The following is a 14,952-nucleotide window of genomic DNA, read 5'->3' on the forward strand; positions in this document are numbered from 1 at the left end:
TGCCTTAAATTACTGAGCTCTGTGTGTACAGAGCAGGATTAAGCACTAAAAGGACAAACTAATTTAGTTGCAGTGTGTATTTAACTAAACATTTGAACAAAGGACTTATCCTAAGTATTAGGGGTGTGATGAGATCTCGCGAGATTAAAATCTGTCAAAAATTCTCGTCGAGGTGAAAAGCTGTCTCGCGATATTGCCATGACGGAGTGTGAGAGTGAAATTAGGATAGAATATGCCACCGCTGCGTTTACATTATGCCTCCACTGTCGTTTTGCTTTTTATAGACATAAAATCCATTTAATTCAGTTGGATATTGGTCGCTTCAGTCCCATCCAGCTCATCCAACATGAGCTTACAGAGTCGTACGTAGTGCAGCAGGAATCAGAGTTCACTGATCCCATGACAAGAGTAAGCGACGCTGACGAGATGACTGACAAGACCGTGGCGGAGGATTCCTTGAACAACAGAGCCTAAGCGTCTGATAAATCTTATCTTGTAGAATGCGCTCTCAGCACCGCCTCTCCCTATTCACAGAGAACGCGCAAAGTGAAAGTAAAACGCAAGCGCACATTCAAACTCAATTTTAATACCCCGTATTTTGAAAGCGGCTCTCTGATGCATGCACATATCTCCCAATATGAAATCGATCGGCTGGGCTGTGTAGTTGTAACCATCTCTCAGCTCTGTATCATGCTTGAAGAAAAATTTGGTCTATATTTGCACTTTGAATATTGAGAGAATATTTTGATTATGGTTGCACTTATTGTTTGCACTAAGAAAACTGTTATAAATTTTATTTATATTGTTTGTATTTCTATTCAACTTTTCAGAGGTCAAAAGTTGTAGAAGCTCATAATTCATGTACAGTAAGGTCTGAAGAGACTCATATGAAATCATACAGGAGAGAAGCAGTCCGTTGTGGCAAAACCTTTTACAGTGCTTTAGTATTATTGTCTTTTACTGCATATGATAATTCATATTCAGAAAGTACAACTGAAATTACATTCATTACAAGATGATTAGTTAAAACATTTCAAATGCAGATGCAGACTATTTTTAGTCACAAATTTTGTCATTGAGGATTTCTTAAAAATATTTCTTAAAAATGTTGTCTTGTCCCGTGAGCTAACTGTCTCGTCACAGCCCTACTAACTATTATCTTTTGACTCGTAACTTGTCCCACACAATACTAACCTCAAAGATGATAAAATGTGAAAGAAAATGTGAGTGGTTCAAATGGTATAGCATAACTGTATAGTATAGATTTATAATATCGGCTATCATATCAGTTTTTGGCCCTAACATAATTTAATTATCCGTTATTATACATTATATTAATACACATCTCGCTGAACCATCGCTGACCGTTGTAGTAGCACAACTATTTTGTTTTTATATAGCTATGATGGATTAATTTCTTTATTCGCAAATAATAAAATAATTTCTACTCAAATCTATATTTCATGTTTATTTATTTATTTCACAAGTAGCTGTGTAAAAAGTGGAATAATATCAAGTCAGTCTCCATTTTGCGTCAGGGTTCTCATCACACTTTTGGGTTGGGTCTGCGGCTGACATGAGAAACCCATATTGATTGACCAACATTTACATGCATTAATGCAGTCAGTATGTAATGACAACATAAAAGTTTCAATACAGTTGATTATAATTTATCATGTTGTTTTCTTTATTTTGATTTTGGAAATCCTTTGCAAATGGTTTTATCTGATTAAAAATAAATGAATGTAAATCCTAGTACCATTAGAGCGTGTGTTCAGAAAACCGACATGTATGGTCACACAGCTTTTCTAATGATATTCTGTGTGTTTGAAAGGGAGAAAGGGCAAAGTGTTGTGAATTTCCTTTCATAAGGCATTTGTTGCTGTTGAGTTGCTCTGCCTTCAGTTTTGGGGAGGTGAAGGGATGTGATGTTAATTGCTGGCAGTTTGCTGCTGAAATGTGCTGGCCACATGCTGCCACTCACTCACTCACTCACCCCCTCAACAAAGACACAATTATTCAGAGAGAGAGAGAGAACCACACTACCAGATCTCTACCCAGCTCGCACTATTTTACCATGTCTGTTCATTTTTACAAGGGAGGAGATACAAGGGCTGTGTAGTATAGCATTATATAAAATAATATACAAATATTTGCTACTTCTTATTTCTACATTATATTTGCATTAATGAACGCTGAGTAATAGTTAATCAATTATATCAATCATACACTAATTTAACAAATACATACTGTACATGGTAATAAACAGCAATATTTACCTTTCATATATTTTTACTAAAACATTTTTTTGCTCATAAAATACCATTTAGGCACTTCCATGAACATTTTTTTTATGATGCACAATTCAAATTTTATTATCAGTTTGAACCGATTCATTGAAATGAGTCAAGCTTAGTGACTCTAATGCCATTTTTGCTTCTGAAGTTTAATATATTAAGACATTTTTAACACTCCCAAATTTGTATAGTCTAATACTGCGTCTGTATTAAGTGCATTAAAATCATGATATTAGCTTGTTCTTGTTTTTTGTTTTGTTTTTTTGCCAGAATCTGCTATATATTGTAAACATTAAATACATTGCCCAGTCCTAATCTACATTGTGTAACTTGTCTTTTCTCTCCAGTCTTTTTTTATTCAGTAAATTCTTTGTTTCCCCTGATTACCAGAGTAAACATGCATTTAGCTTAATTGTCTCCAATGATGTATTCAGCATATAATGAGTGTTTTTATGAAGGTTGTGTTTGTCTGGCGTCAGTATCTTAATACTGTATTTTACCAAATGGAAACTCTCAAGACTCATGGACTGACATTTCACAACTGTCTGCTTTGCAGCGGAAGATCCGTCTGAAAACTATGTGAAGCTGAGAGATTTTGTGCTGGTGAAGCTGTGCTTGACTCTGCCATCTTTCTCCAATGAGAAACTCTCTCAGGGCTTCAGTGAAGAGATGGCATCTGAGGCCAGAGAAAAACTCAAGATCAACAAGGTAACATCCCTTGCTGGTTTATTTACTTTATTGATTTTGCCTTTTTAGTGATATCGATATTCAAGAGAAAAAAACATAAGAAGAAGAGGTGGAAATAAGACACACTAAATCACAAGCTGGATTCAAACTTGCATCACACACGAGCACGTTTGTTATGCACGACATTTATTATTTTAATGCGATTTGGCTATTACATTTTCTAAGACCATCCCAGTAGGCTATCTTCGCAAGAGCATGAAGACCAAGATATTTGAATAGCACCTCAGTTTTAAAAAACTGATTAAATATTTTGAATAATTTTTTAGTGTTGTGTTTCAATGTTTCAGTGAATCAAATCAGTGGTTTGGGATCGTCTCTAAAAATGTTCCCAACAGTTCATGCATAGAATTTTATCTGCTTTAAAATGTTTTAGTAAAAAATATGGGTAACACTTTACAATAAAGTTCATTAGTTAGTTAACTACATTAGTTAACATGAACTAATATTGTTAACATGCACTTATACAGCATTTATTAATCTTTGTTAATGTTAATTTCAACATTTACTAATACATTATTAAAATCTTGTTAACATTAGTTAATGCACTGTGAACTAACATGAACAAACAATGAACTACTGTATTTTAATTAACTAATGTTAAAGTAGGTCTGGATGATATGGCCAAAATTTATATCACGATATAATTCTTAATTTTGGTCGATACGATACAATTCCGATATCGATATGAACTATATAATAGCCTCAGAAAAACTGCCAAGAACGGCCACAACGGATGTCTGTACCTACAAACGTCTGAAAAATGAATTTGCCAAATCTATGAAATCTCTTCCTATAAAACTATATAATATTTTAGAAATAAAAACAGTACAAATAAATTTATGTTCAGCTTTTATTTGTATTTAGCCTTCAACAAACATAAAAATAAACATAAGACTCACTCACTTTAGTAATATTAATATCTTTAACATTAAACTATAACGTAGGCTGATTTTATTATTCTTAAAGGGTCATGAAACCCCAAAACACTTTTTTTGAGATGTAAACAGATATGCATAGGCTGCACATCATTGAAAACACTAAAGGTACTCAATGTTATTAATAAGTGAAAAATAGTTATTTTTGCATTTTTCAGAGCGATTTCTGTCTTCCTGTTTGAAAAGCTGAGTCGGAGCAACATCACAAAATCTAACGTAATCGTGTACTTTCGGCCCAAGTATGGGCATGGTCGAATATGCTGACGTAGACCGTTTCGAGCGAATCTCGACATATATATTCATGACATAAAGCTCATTTAATCCAATCACTGCGCTGTAGTATGCATAAGATTATAATTGCAGTATTATGCATGAAGCATCACTTCTCTCGGAAGTGGATTGTTTTGCTGTAATCTACCAGCACAAATGGAAAATATGTTCGCATGAGATCGCATTACAGCGGAGAATTCAAATGTCACAAAAGTGCTGTTCATTCACTTTTGCCTGCTCTAGCTGCGTTCAAATTCGCAAGCCGTAGGCTGTTTACCTCAGCACAGCACGTGTGTTTGTATTTTGCTCGCGATGCGGTCAGAACTGGAGTTTGAATACGAACACATGAAAAATACGATTGTTTTATGATATAAAGGCGGAGCGCGCATATGCTCGGTTTCAGCGCGGAGCTCCGCGATGAGTTTAATAACACTAGCCACGTGACACATAGCTCATACAGAACAAAGTATCCGTGTTTAAAGTTTTTATTTCACACATCTCCTGCACCAAATATTAACCAGCACGGTGTGGTTATGCACACATATTTTCATCAAGTTGTGGAAGCTTGTTCCGTCGCATTTGCATCAGGTGTACTCATTTTGTAAAACTTGCCGCGTTCTCGTTTGGTCTTAGCGTACAACTGCTGAGCACTGGCTGGTGGCTGCATGTCTCTGTGGTGTACGTCATCACGCAAATAGCCAATCGCGTTCTGCTCTTTCTAACGGCTGCGCCTCAAGTCATGTATATATCGAAATACCGGAAATGTGTTTAAAAATCATATCACCGTTATCGAAAAAAAAAATATTGCGATATATATTGATATTGAATTATTGTCCAGCCCTATGTTAAAAGTGCAATATGTAATATTTTCTGTTCGCTGGAGGTCGCTAGAGGCCTATTCAAAACAGAGGCGTAGCTTGATGACGCCAAGTTTGAGCACAGAATCTTGGGACATGTGGTCTCCACCTCACAGCCGGTGGAAAATAATCAGGATAGGACTCGGGCAGAAATCATGTTCATGGATGCGATTATTAATGTTACTGTAGTATGAAGCAGAGCAGGAGCGAGTGTTGTGGGAGCTGAATGAGGAGCTGGAGCAATTGCGCAACACACGCCGTGAGTAGAGGAACTTTTATTATGACACAGTCGCCGCTTCTGCTTTTCTGGTCATGAGTAAGAGGTAACGCAGCTCTGTTTATCATATTAGATACATCTGAGTGTTGAAAATGATGTTATAATGTTACTCTGTGCGTTCGCTCGGCGGCTGCTGTGAGACACTTGTTTGAGACACACTGCAGTAAGATAGATTTTAGAATATCATATTAAATATTGGATGGCTTGTGTTGATAAATGGAAAAAAAAATTTTTTTTCACACTTATAGTGATGGAGAAAATGCTGTATTACTGTTACTAAAAATAAAGCTGCATCTGATTATGCTATGTTACTTGACAAAAAAAGTGTTTTTCTCTGAGGCGTGGTAAAGCATGGTACTCGCAAAAAAATCAAGAAAATTAGATTTAAACAATAAGACTAAATGTGTTGAGCTATATAACAATAATTCGTTTTCTGTCTATAAATATATCAAAACAGTTTTTCCCTTGTCTGATAAAAAATATATTAAAGCGTATTTGGTGTTTCCATGGTTTCTACTAAATAAAACCGGAAACCGAGGGTAACGCGGGTATGACGCAAATGAACAGGAGACTCCTCACACGTCCCGGAGCCTTGGTTAAAACTGCAATTTTCTCAAGATTTACAAATAGTTGGAAACATTTAGGATATTGTAAGTACTAGGGGTGGGAATCTTTAGTCACCTCACGATCCGATTCCTAAATGATTTTTGATCTGCTTTTTTATTTTTTTTATTAATTCATTAATAAGTTTACCAACTTGAAAATCTTAAAATCCTTACATTTACATATCCTTACATAAGTAATTATAAGTAGCCTTCTTTTTAAAATAATTACAAATTGAAAAAAAAAAAAAATTAAAACAATTTTTTTTTAATAATTTTAAACAGCCTAGGCTATAACTTTAAAACATACAAGCAAGTAGCAAATAAAAAAAGAGGAGCAAAGAAACATATTACAAGCAATAAACAAATAGTGCTTTCAGTATTTAAGATTATCTGAACGTTTTCCATTCAAGAACTGCGAGTGGTTTCAAAGTCCCTTTAAGACAAGTCATTTCACTCAGCGGCCATCTTTGAAATGCCTCTTGGGCATCCTGGGCATCATGCAATCATATTTGAAATCACCAATGAAATCTTAACAACAACCGGCTCATAAATTTAGTTTCTAAATGCTCGAATCATGACAAAAATCTGTATTTTTCAGGCTTGATCAAGCTAATGCGCATGCGCAGACCTAAATGCACGTCTCTTCGGAGGCGCGAGTCTGACTGTTTCTATAGAAACCGGTGATTCTAACGGCCGCTGAAGTGACAGGATGACTTTACCAGTCGGCGATTGGCTCTTATTTAGAAGGTGGGACTTATTCCGCCATATTGCGTGTTACACATTCTCCCATTCAAAACAATACGAGTGACACGTCTTGTGTTATTCTATAGTCTTTGGTGGTTTTTCTTTCTCATCTTTACTGTTGTTTGATTGTTTGTTACTATGACATCATAGACAGCGGGAGATGAGCTGCATTCACGCACTTGAAATATAAGAAGTAATGTGGTTTGTCCTGTCCGTTTATTCACTTAAGACATACCTGGCTGTGTTTAGATTAATTTTGCATCATAAAACCATTTTGAGACGCAAGTGCATTAAATCACTTACACGCATGCCCGAGCACTCTACACAAAGCGCGCGTCAGCATTTGAAATTGAAAGCAGTCTTCTGAGTTTCATATTTTAAATATATAAGTCCACTGCATTCCAAACGATATACATGATGACTTCGCAGAGCATTTGTAAGGAAAATACCAGCGGGTGAGACCTGCGCACTGCATGTGTAACATCAAACAAAGCGCGCGTCTCTCATGGGCCATCCTGTGCAATGAAGCCCGCGAATGTCCTTTGTTATTCGCTTCAACCTTTCTGAACTTTATGAATGAGTATTTTGCGAAAGGTTCGAGTGGTGTATGGGTGTGAGGAATTGGAAGCAAACAGAATACGGGTGTTTCTAAAGCACACTCAGCCTCATCGCGCATCTGAATAAAAACTATAAGCTCAGAATCGATTCTGAAATTCTCTGAATCGAATCAGAATTGTTGGAGAGAGAATCGTGACGCATCTATTTTTTTCTTCTTTTTTCTCCCACTCCTAGTAAGTACTCAAGTGAACAAAATATATAACACTGGCCTAGTGGTTTTTGGATATTTTACTGCAAAATGCTTACATATTGCACCTTTAACGAGGATTGGTAAATACAGTAACAAATGTGTTGCTCATGGTTAGTTCATGTTAGTTAATACCTTAACTACTGTTTAACTAATGAACCATATTGTAAAGTGTTATCAAAATTAGGACTGTTTATTATTATACATTATTATTGATGCATATCAAAATAATAATAGTAATAAAAATAATAATAAAGATAATTGTCTTTCTTTCTTATGTTAATTTATTGGGAAAACGTGCACATTTTTTTCACACTTTTTTTTTTTACTATATTTTACTACTTGTATTTTGAATCCACTTGCCAACAGTAGCTGTATGGTTGAAAAAACCCCACACAAATCTAAAAAAGTCAGTTCATACTGTATGTTGTTTTTGGCAATATTACCAGCCCTATTTTTGCCTTGTTTTTGAGCACTTACTTTAAATCTTTTCTGGTGCTTTATACTGTAGCTAGTAAGGCCAAGTAATTATACAATTAATTCTAGAAAATTTTTATACACAGAGGTTATGGCTTTTTCCTGATGGGTTTTCAACTTGTAATGCCCTTAAGGTAGGAGTGAACATCCGTTTCCTCTGAGGGCTGCGGGCCATTAGCAGGTAGTGAGTGGGAGTGGGCCTAACAGTGACCCCTGTGGGACTCCTCTCTCTCTTGCCACTCCGGTCACTCTTTAACTGCTTCAATTATGACCCAGCATCTCCTTTTTTGCCCCACAATCCCCTCTGTTCATGTTGTTTGTGAGTGATTATCTCAGGGTGGTGCCTGTGGCATGGCCAGGTAAAATGCTTGGCTCTCCATTCTACCCTAGTGGGAACTGCGTGAGGTACGGTGGACCTCTCGGAGTCATGGTTACAGATTCTCTGCTCTGAGATTAGCACGGGAATCCCAGAGCAAGATGCTTTTAACCCAGAGAAGTGGACACCATTAAAGATTCAGTCCGTAATTGCTGCGGCTGGTACATTTTGTACAATGTATTTAGAGTCTCTGCTCTTTACCGTTACAAAACGACATTATTCTCTGCATATGGACGCAGTTAGCATAATGGAGCATATGAATCATCAAAATAATCAACAAATTACTTGATTACCAAAATAATTGTCAGTTGTTATTTTGATCGAGTAATCGGATACTTTTTTTTTTTTTTTTTAATAAAAATAGACCTAAGGCAAACAGTTAACCAATAATAATTGGTTCAAAAAAGTATCAAAAGCAATTAATCATGGCTTTATTGAACACTGCTAAAAAAAAACTATAGAAACCATCACAGAAGTTTTAATGGTTTCCACTAAAAATACCATTACAAACATTACAAACCATCAAGCGTTAACCATTAAAACCATCACTAAATGATTTCAGTAGCAGTATTGCCAAGTTTGCGGCTTTCCTGCAGAATTGGGCTACTTGTAAACTGCTGCCTGCTGAATTTTCCCCTCGAGTTTAAAGGTTTGACATATAATTGCAATTCACTGGAATGCATGTATTAAAATATTATAGAGTGAAAGCTTCCTTTTCATGTTTAATTGATTAGAAACATAATCTAATCATCTATGGTCTTTCCCTCATGAGTACAAAAAAGACTTTTAGCAAAACGGAAGTTACACACATTGCACAGTATACATGATTATAACTCTAGTATGAGGGTTCTAGGCCGTTTTTCTAAATTGCATAACATTCTTCCTTTGACTCAGGTTTTGTGTTTTGCATTTGTGTATGGTACAGCTTAGGCTATGTGGATAGCATCTGTGGCACACTGACAGTTTTGACCATAGACTGTAATAAAAATATATATATATATGATGCACCTTCACTCTCTTCCATTGTAGAGAAGTAAAGACGTCAATGTCCAAATATGGCGCTGACATCTTGGAACCCGAGTCTGTGCAGTAGTGAGCGTGAAGTGGAGCCGCGGTATCAAGGCCCCACCCACACTACCGCAGAATTGGTTAACTACAGTTTACTGCAGCACAGCTCATTATGTCAGTGTGAAATAAACAGTTATGGAAATGTAGAAATAAAGTTGAAGCTCCAATCTCATCCCAAGAATCCCCCAAAAATAGCCACAGCGGCTACTTTGCTCAGAGAAGCTGTCGATCTCAACTGTCAATCATGATGTGTCTCCCTGTTTTTATAGGATCAATTTGAAACAAACATTTGAACTTACATCAGCGTGATTAAAAACTACATAAAATGACAGAAACCATCATTGGACAAAATTTATTTGAAGTGTAATTTGACCATTTAGTTTGTCTCAAGCCCCATTAGATTACATGGAGAGGGCGGGTTTATGACCTATTCTGCATCCAGCCACTTGGGGGCGATCGAAACTTTTTGCCTTCACATTTCAGGACTTGTGCGGCACACTTGGTTTTCACACATTTCTTTTATAGGTGCTCGTTTCACTCCGGGCTCTCTTTATTTTCACATAATAAAATAATTTCATATCAAATCAATATTTCATGTCCGTGTTTTATTTATTGGTGAAAACAAAAAAAATTGGATGACTATCGCACAGTCAGTTGGTCATAATCAAAATAAACTTCTTTAGGGTGCTCAGCTTTGTATCCTAATCACCCTATCTGTTTATTTTGCAAAAATTATGGGCCTACTGAACTCTCCCCGCAGGAATTACATTGGTATGGCATCACTAAACTTTCAGAGTTGTTTCACCTCTGAAGTACTATATTAAGTACTATTCTTGTACTAAACCTCACATATTCTGCTTTTAAATGCTCAGGACTGCAGTTAAAAGTATTGCTACAGATGCTGTCCCCAAACCTTAGGTTAAAGATAAGCTAGAATGTGTGTTACATGAAACAAACTTTTACAATATGCTTCTTGTTTACTTTCTAACTTTCAGAAACATGCAAGGCGTGTTTACGAAATTCTGCGTCTCAGAAACACAGACATGAGCGATGAAGAGAAAGCCAGAGAATTTCGCTTGGAGGTGAAAAAAAGACTCTATGGACCCTACAGAGTAAGTGTGCTTGTTTGTTTTATCTGTTCATGTCGGCTGTAGGTCCCTCCGTCTCTGTCTATGCTGATGGACTGCTTTTAAGAAGCAGAATGTCTGCAATCTGACTTAGTACACATAGCGCATTACCTATTAGGCGTAACTGCTACAACTCCCATGCAATGATTGGTCAGTCATAAAGTGCAGAGAATGGAGCCTGAACTTCATGTACTGAACGTGGATTTCAAGAATCAACAAAACAAGTGAAGTCTTGCCAAAACAAACCCCGACTGCGACTGCCAAGATTGGCCTGCTTGTGTAACGTTCTCCAAACCGCACAACTCAAACTACAACATGTGAAATAAAGCATTTCTTGACTTCAAAGAGAGCTGCACATTTCTAGCCCAGTTTATATTAGTGCGCTGTGTAAAAATGAACAGAAACAAAACTCTTTCAGTGCTGCCGTTGTGATATTCTGCAGTCTTTGTCTGGCGTAATTTATTCATTGAGTGGTGTGAATAGTTTGCGCCGTTTCCTGTGTGATCCTCTCACGCGGTGTTAAGAGCGAGAGGGACCCGAGGCCTCAGTCTGGGTTTGTTTGAGGGTATAATGGCTCACACCGGGCGGCAGCCGCAGTCTCCACATCCACACCACGAGCTCCATTCACAACAAGTGTCATTATTACAGATTTGCATCTGATTTAAGCGAAGCCATTTAGCAGGGAGAATGCAGCACCCAGTCACCTGCACACGGACTCTCTCTCTCTAATCCGCTCTCTCTGCATGAAGACACGCTGCAGTTGTGCATCTCAGGATTGGAGCTGTGCCTCTAAGCATCAGTGCAATGTCACTAAATTCTTTTGACCCCAGTAGTTATCTTTCTGCAGCCTTTGTATGTTATAGTTATAATTTGGAGCAGTTTGACGCAGTATTTTAATGTCTTAAGTAGTTATCTTTAAGCCCACACAACCTCTGTGCAATCTTATTGCATTTTTCTGCGCTGATTATGGGAGGAAAAAGGCGATGCATTATCAAATTGGCCAAAATATTTAAAGAAATGCATTAGCGTTCAAATGTTATTACAATTTTTTTTTCTTTAATATTAATTCAGAAAGGATGCATTCAATTGATCAAAAGTGACAGTAAACACATTTATAATGTTACAAAAGATTTATATTTCAAATAAATGCTGTTCTTTTGTACTTAAAGAAACTGATAACAAGAAAAATTTGACTATGTAGTTAAAAAAGATAATTGCGTTTCAAATATCATTCCTCATTTTTGTTCTAAGTTATTTCTTTCTTCTGTGGAACACAAAAGAAAATATTTTCACCCCAAAAATAAGTACATTATGCAACCACAAATGAGATTTCAGGAGCAGTATTTTCAGTGAATATAAATTAAAATTTTGTCCTGATTCTCAGTCTTCAGGAGTCTTGGAATGCAGTATATGATATTCATTTATGGTGTTTTTTTCTGAGCTTAAAATGTTCCAGTTACTCTATGTATTCAGTGTATGAAAAAGAGCAAAATGAACATTCTTCTGAATTTTTTTTGTGTTCCAAAGTAGAAGGAATGTCAGACAGTTTGGAACTTTCCAATTCTCAGGAGGTTTTTGCTAAATTCTGTGACGAAAGATTCCGTGCAGTGGTCTTTATCTTTTCATCTTACTTAAATTGTAACTCGATTAGCTGTTTCTTTTCACTGCATGTGTCTTGATTCTTCTTGGAGGTTGTGGAGATATTAGTTGATATGTTGCAGATAATGTAAGTTGATATGAAATGTGCTTTGGTGCTGAAGCTCCAGCACTGGTAATCTGTTGGATCAGAACTGCTCTCATCATGACACTGTCCAGGACAGAAACTCTGACATCAGTATAACCGCACAAACACCAGACAAAAAGACAGAGCCAAAGAAAGAGTGAAAAACATGAGGCTGGGAAGGAAATAGATCAGGATCTGCAGACCATATGCCTCTCCCTCTCTCTTCTGGAGGTCTCTTTACTTTGAATGTGTTGCATATTTTCCTGTTCTCACAACATCTTGTCTGTGCATGTATGCAGGTAGAGATTTATGGGGTTACTCACTAATAATTAACTTTTCAGTACACACTTACCTGAATTTTTTATGTCTAACAACAAAAATTGTTTGATTTAATATTAATTTTAACTGATTTAATATGCATTACAAGCGCATTCTATAACCAAACTCACACCTGTACATTTTCTGGACTCACAACCGCGAAACCCTGCTGTGTAAACAGAACCGGACAACTAGTTTTCTGTAAAGTTTGGTAACTTACAAAGACGTGGATATAATCTACAGTATCTCACAAAAGTGAGTACACCCCTCACATTTAACAACCATTTTATTATATGTTCTCAAGGGACAATACTATAGAAATGAAAATTGGATATACTTTAGAGTAGACAGTGTGCAGCTTGTATAGCAGTACAGATTTACTGTCCTCTGAAAATAACTCAACATACAGCCATTATTGTCTAAATAACTGGCAAAAAAAAGTGAGTACACCCTAAGTGAACATGTCAAAACTCTGTCCAAAGTGTCAATAACATGTTTGAGCACCATTGTTATCTAGCTCTGCCTTAATCCTCCTGGGCATGGAATTTATCAGAGTTGCACAGGCTGTTTCTGGGATCCTCTTCCACTCCTCCATAATGACATCACAGAGCTGCTGGATGTTAGACACATGGCGCTTCTCCACCTTCCACTTGAGGATGCCTCACAGGTGCTCAATAGGGTTCAGGTCTGGAGACATACTTGAACGCTCCATCACCTTCACCTTCAGCTTCCTCAGAAAGGCAGTTGTCATCTTGGCGGTGTGTTTGGGGTCATTATCATGCCGTTCAGCCCAGTTTCTGAAGGGAGGACATAATGTTCTGCTTCAGAATGTCACAGTACATGTTGGAATCCATGTTTCCCTCAATGAAGCAGAGCTCCTCTGTACCAGCAGCAATCATGCAGCCCCAGACCATGATGCTACCACCACCATGCTTGACTGTAGGCAAGACACAATTTTCTTGGTACTCCTCACCAGGGCGTCGCCACACATGCTGGACACCATCTGAGCCAAACAAGTTTATCTTAGTCTCATCAGACCACAGGACATGGTTCCAGTAATTCATGCTCTTCAGCAAACTGCTTGCAGGCTTTCTTGTGAGCCAGCTTCAGAAGAGGCTTCCTTCTGGGACGACGGCCGTGCAAACCGACTTGTTGCATTGTGCGGCATATGGTCTGAGCACTGGCAAGCTGACCTTCCACTTCTGCAACATCTAAAGCAATGCTGGCAGCACTCATGCATCACAGCACAAGGTCTCAAATTCTTTGATTCAAAGTGGAAACCATCTTGGAAAACCTCTCTCTATGACCCTGGCCACTTTGCTGTTAACTCAGTTTCATGGTGTTACCGATCTTCTTATAACCTATGCCATCTTTGTGGGGAGCAACAATTCTAATTCTCAAATCCTCAAAGAGTTCTTCGCCATGAGGTGCCATGTTGAACATCCAGTGATCAGTATAAGAGAATTGTGCTCAAAGCACCAAATTTGAACTGCTCTAATACAAGATCCACACATTTGTATGGTCCTGTGAAGCAGACAAAAACATGAACATGATGAATAGGACATGTGGCTTTACATGGTTAAACATACAACTGTTGTTGCCAGCTATTTTGACAATAATGGCTGTAAGTTATTTTCAGAGGACAGTAAATCTATACTGTTATACAAGCAGCACATTGACTACTCTAAAATATATCCAAGTTTAATTTCTATAGTATTGGCCTTGAGAAGATTAAAATGGTTGCTGAAATGTGAGGGGTGTACTCATTTTTGTGAGATACTGTAGCTATTTTAGCAGTAACAATGTTTTCATCCAAACTAATGTGCAAAATTGGAATATCGCATAAAACATTTGTGAATAAAGCACTGTTTCCATTCCCATGTGTTCAAGAAAACAAAATTGTCACTTCCTAGGAAATTGGCACAAAATATCTGTAATAAATATGAAAGTTGCTGAAATCGGGAAAGCCACTGTGGCTCTTTTATCCTACATCAGGGGTCAGCAACCTATGGCACGTGGAGGGGTAATCGCTGGCGCCTGAGCAAAAGTGAGAGAGGTGTATGTACTTCATTCAGATAAAGTACTTCCTCGTACCTGCATACAGAATTACATTTTGAGGTAATCATTTCTCATAGTAACACAGCTAGTTTTATTAAATTAGGAGTTAAAAAGTGTGAGAATTAAACTGCAGAAGTCAATGAAAGTGCACAGCTCTGATAAAACATTAGCGCGACCACTGCGCAACTCGCACACAAGTTATTGACTGACAGCTTACAGCTTGTTCCACTGTACATACAGTCAAACCAAAAATTATTCAGACACTAGA

The 14,952-nt window shown here is 37.3% G+C and overlaps 1 protein-coding gene across 2 annotated transcripts in view; it reads left to right on the forward strand.

Annotated features, from left to right (window-relative positions):
* The window catches only part of hat1 (histone acetyltransferase 1), a 36,142-nt gene that overhangs the window by 16,115 nt on the left and 5,075 nt on the right, over positions 1–14,952 (forward strand). The window contains exons 9-10 of one of the 2 annotated variants that reach the window (XM_048192755.1): positions 2,854–3,005; positions 10,454–10,574. In XM_048192755.1, the coding sequence (XP_048048712.1) occupies positions 2,854–3,005; positions 10,454–10,574 (273 nt within the window). The remainder of the gene's footprint in view (positions 1–2,853; positions 3,006–10,453; positions 10,575–14,952) is intronic. The other variant, XM_048192754.1, reaches the window with a different exon arrangement.

The sequence above is a fragment of the Megalobrama amblycephala genome, linkage group LG6 (assembly GCF_018812025.1).
Source record: "Megalobrama amblycephala isolate DHTTF-2021 linkage group LG6, ASM1881202v1, whole genome shotgun sequence".
Taxonomy (NCBI): domain Eukaryota; kingdom Metazoa; phylum Chordata; class Actinopteri; order Cypriniformes; family Xenocyprididae; genus Megalobrama; species Megalobrama amblycephala.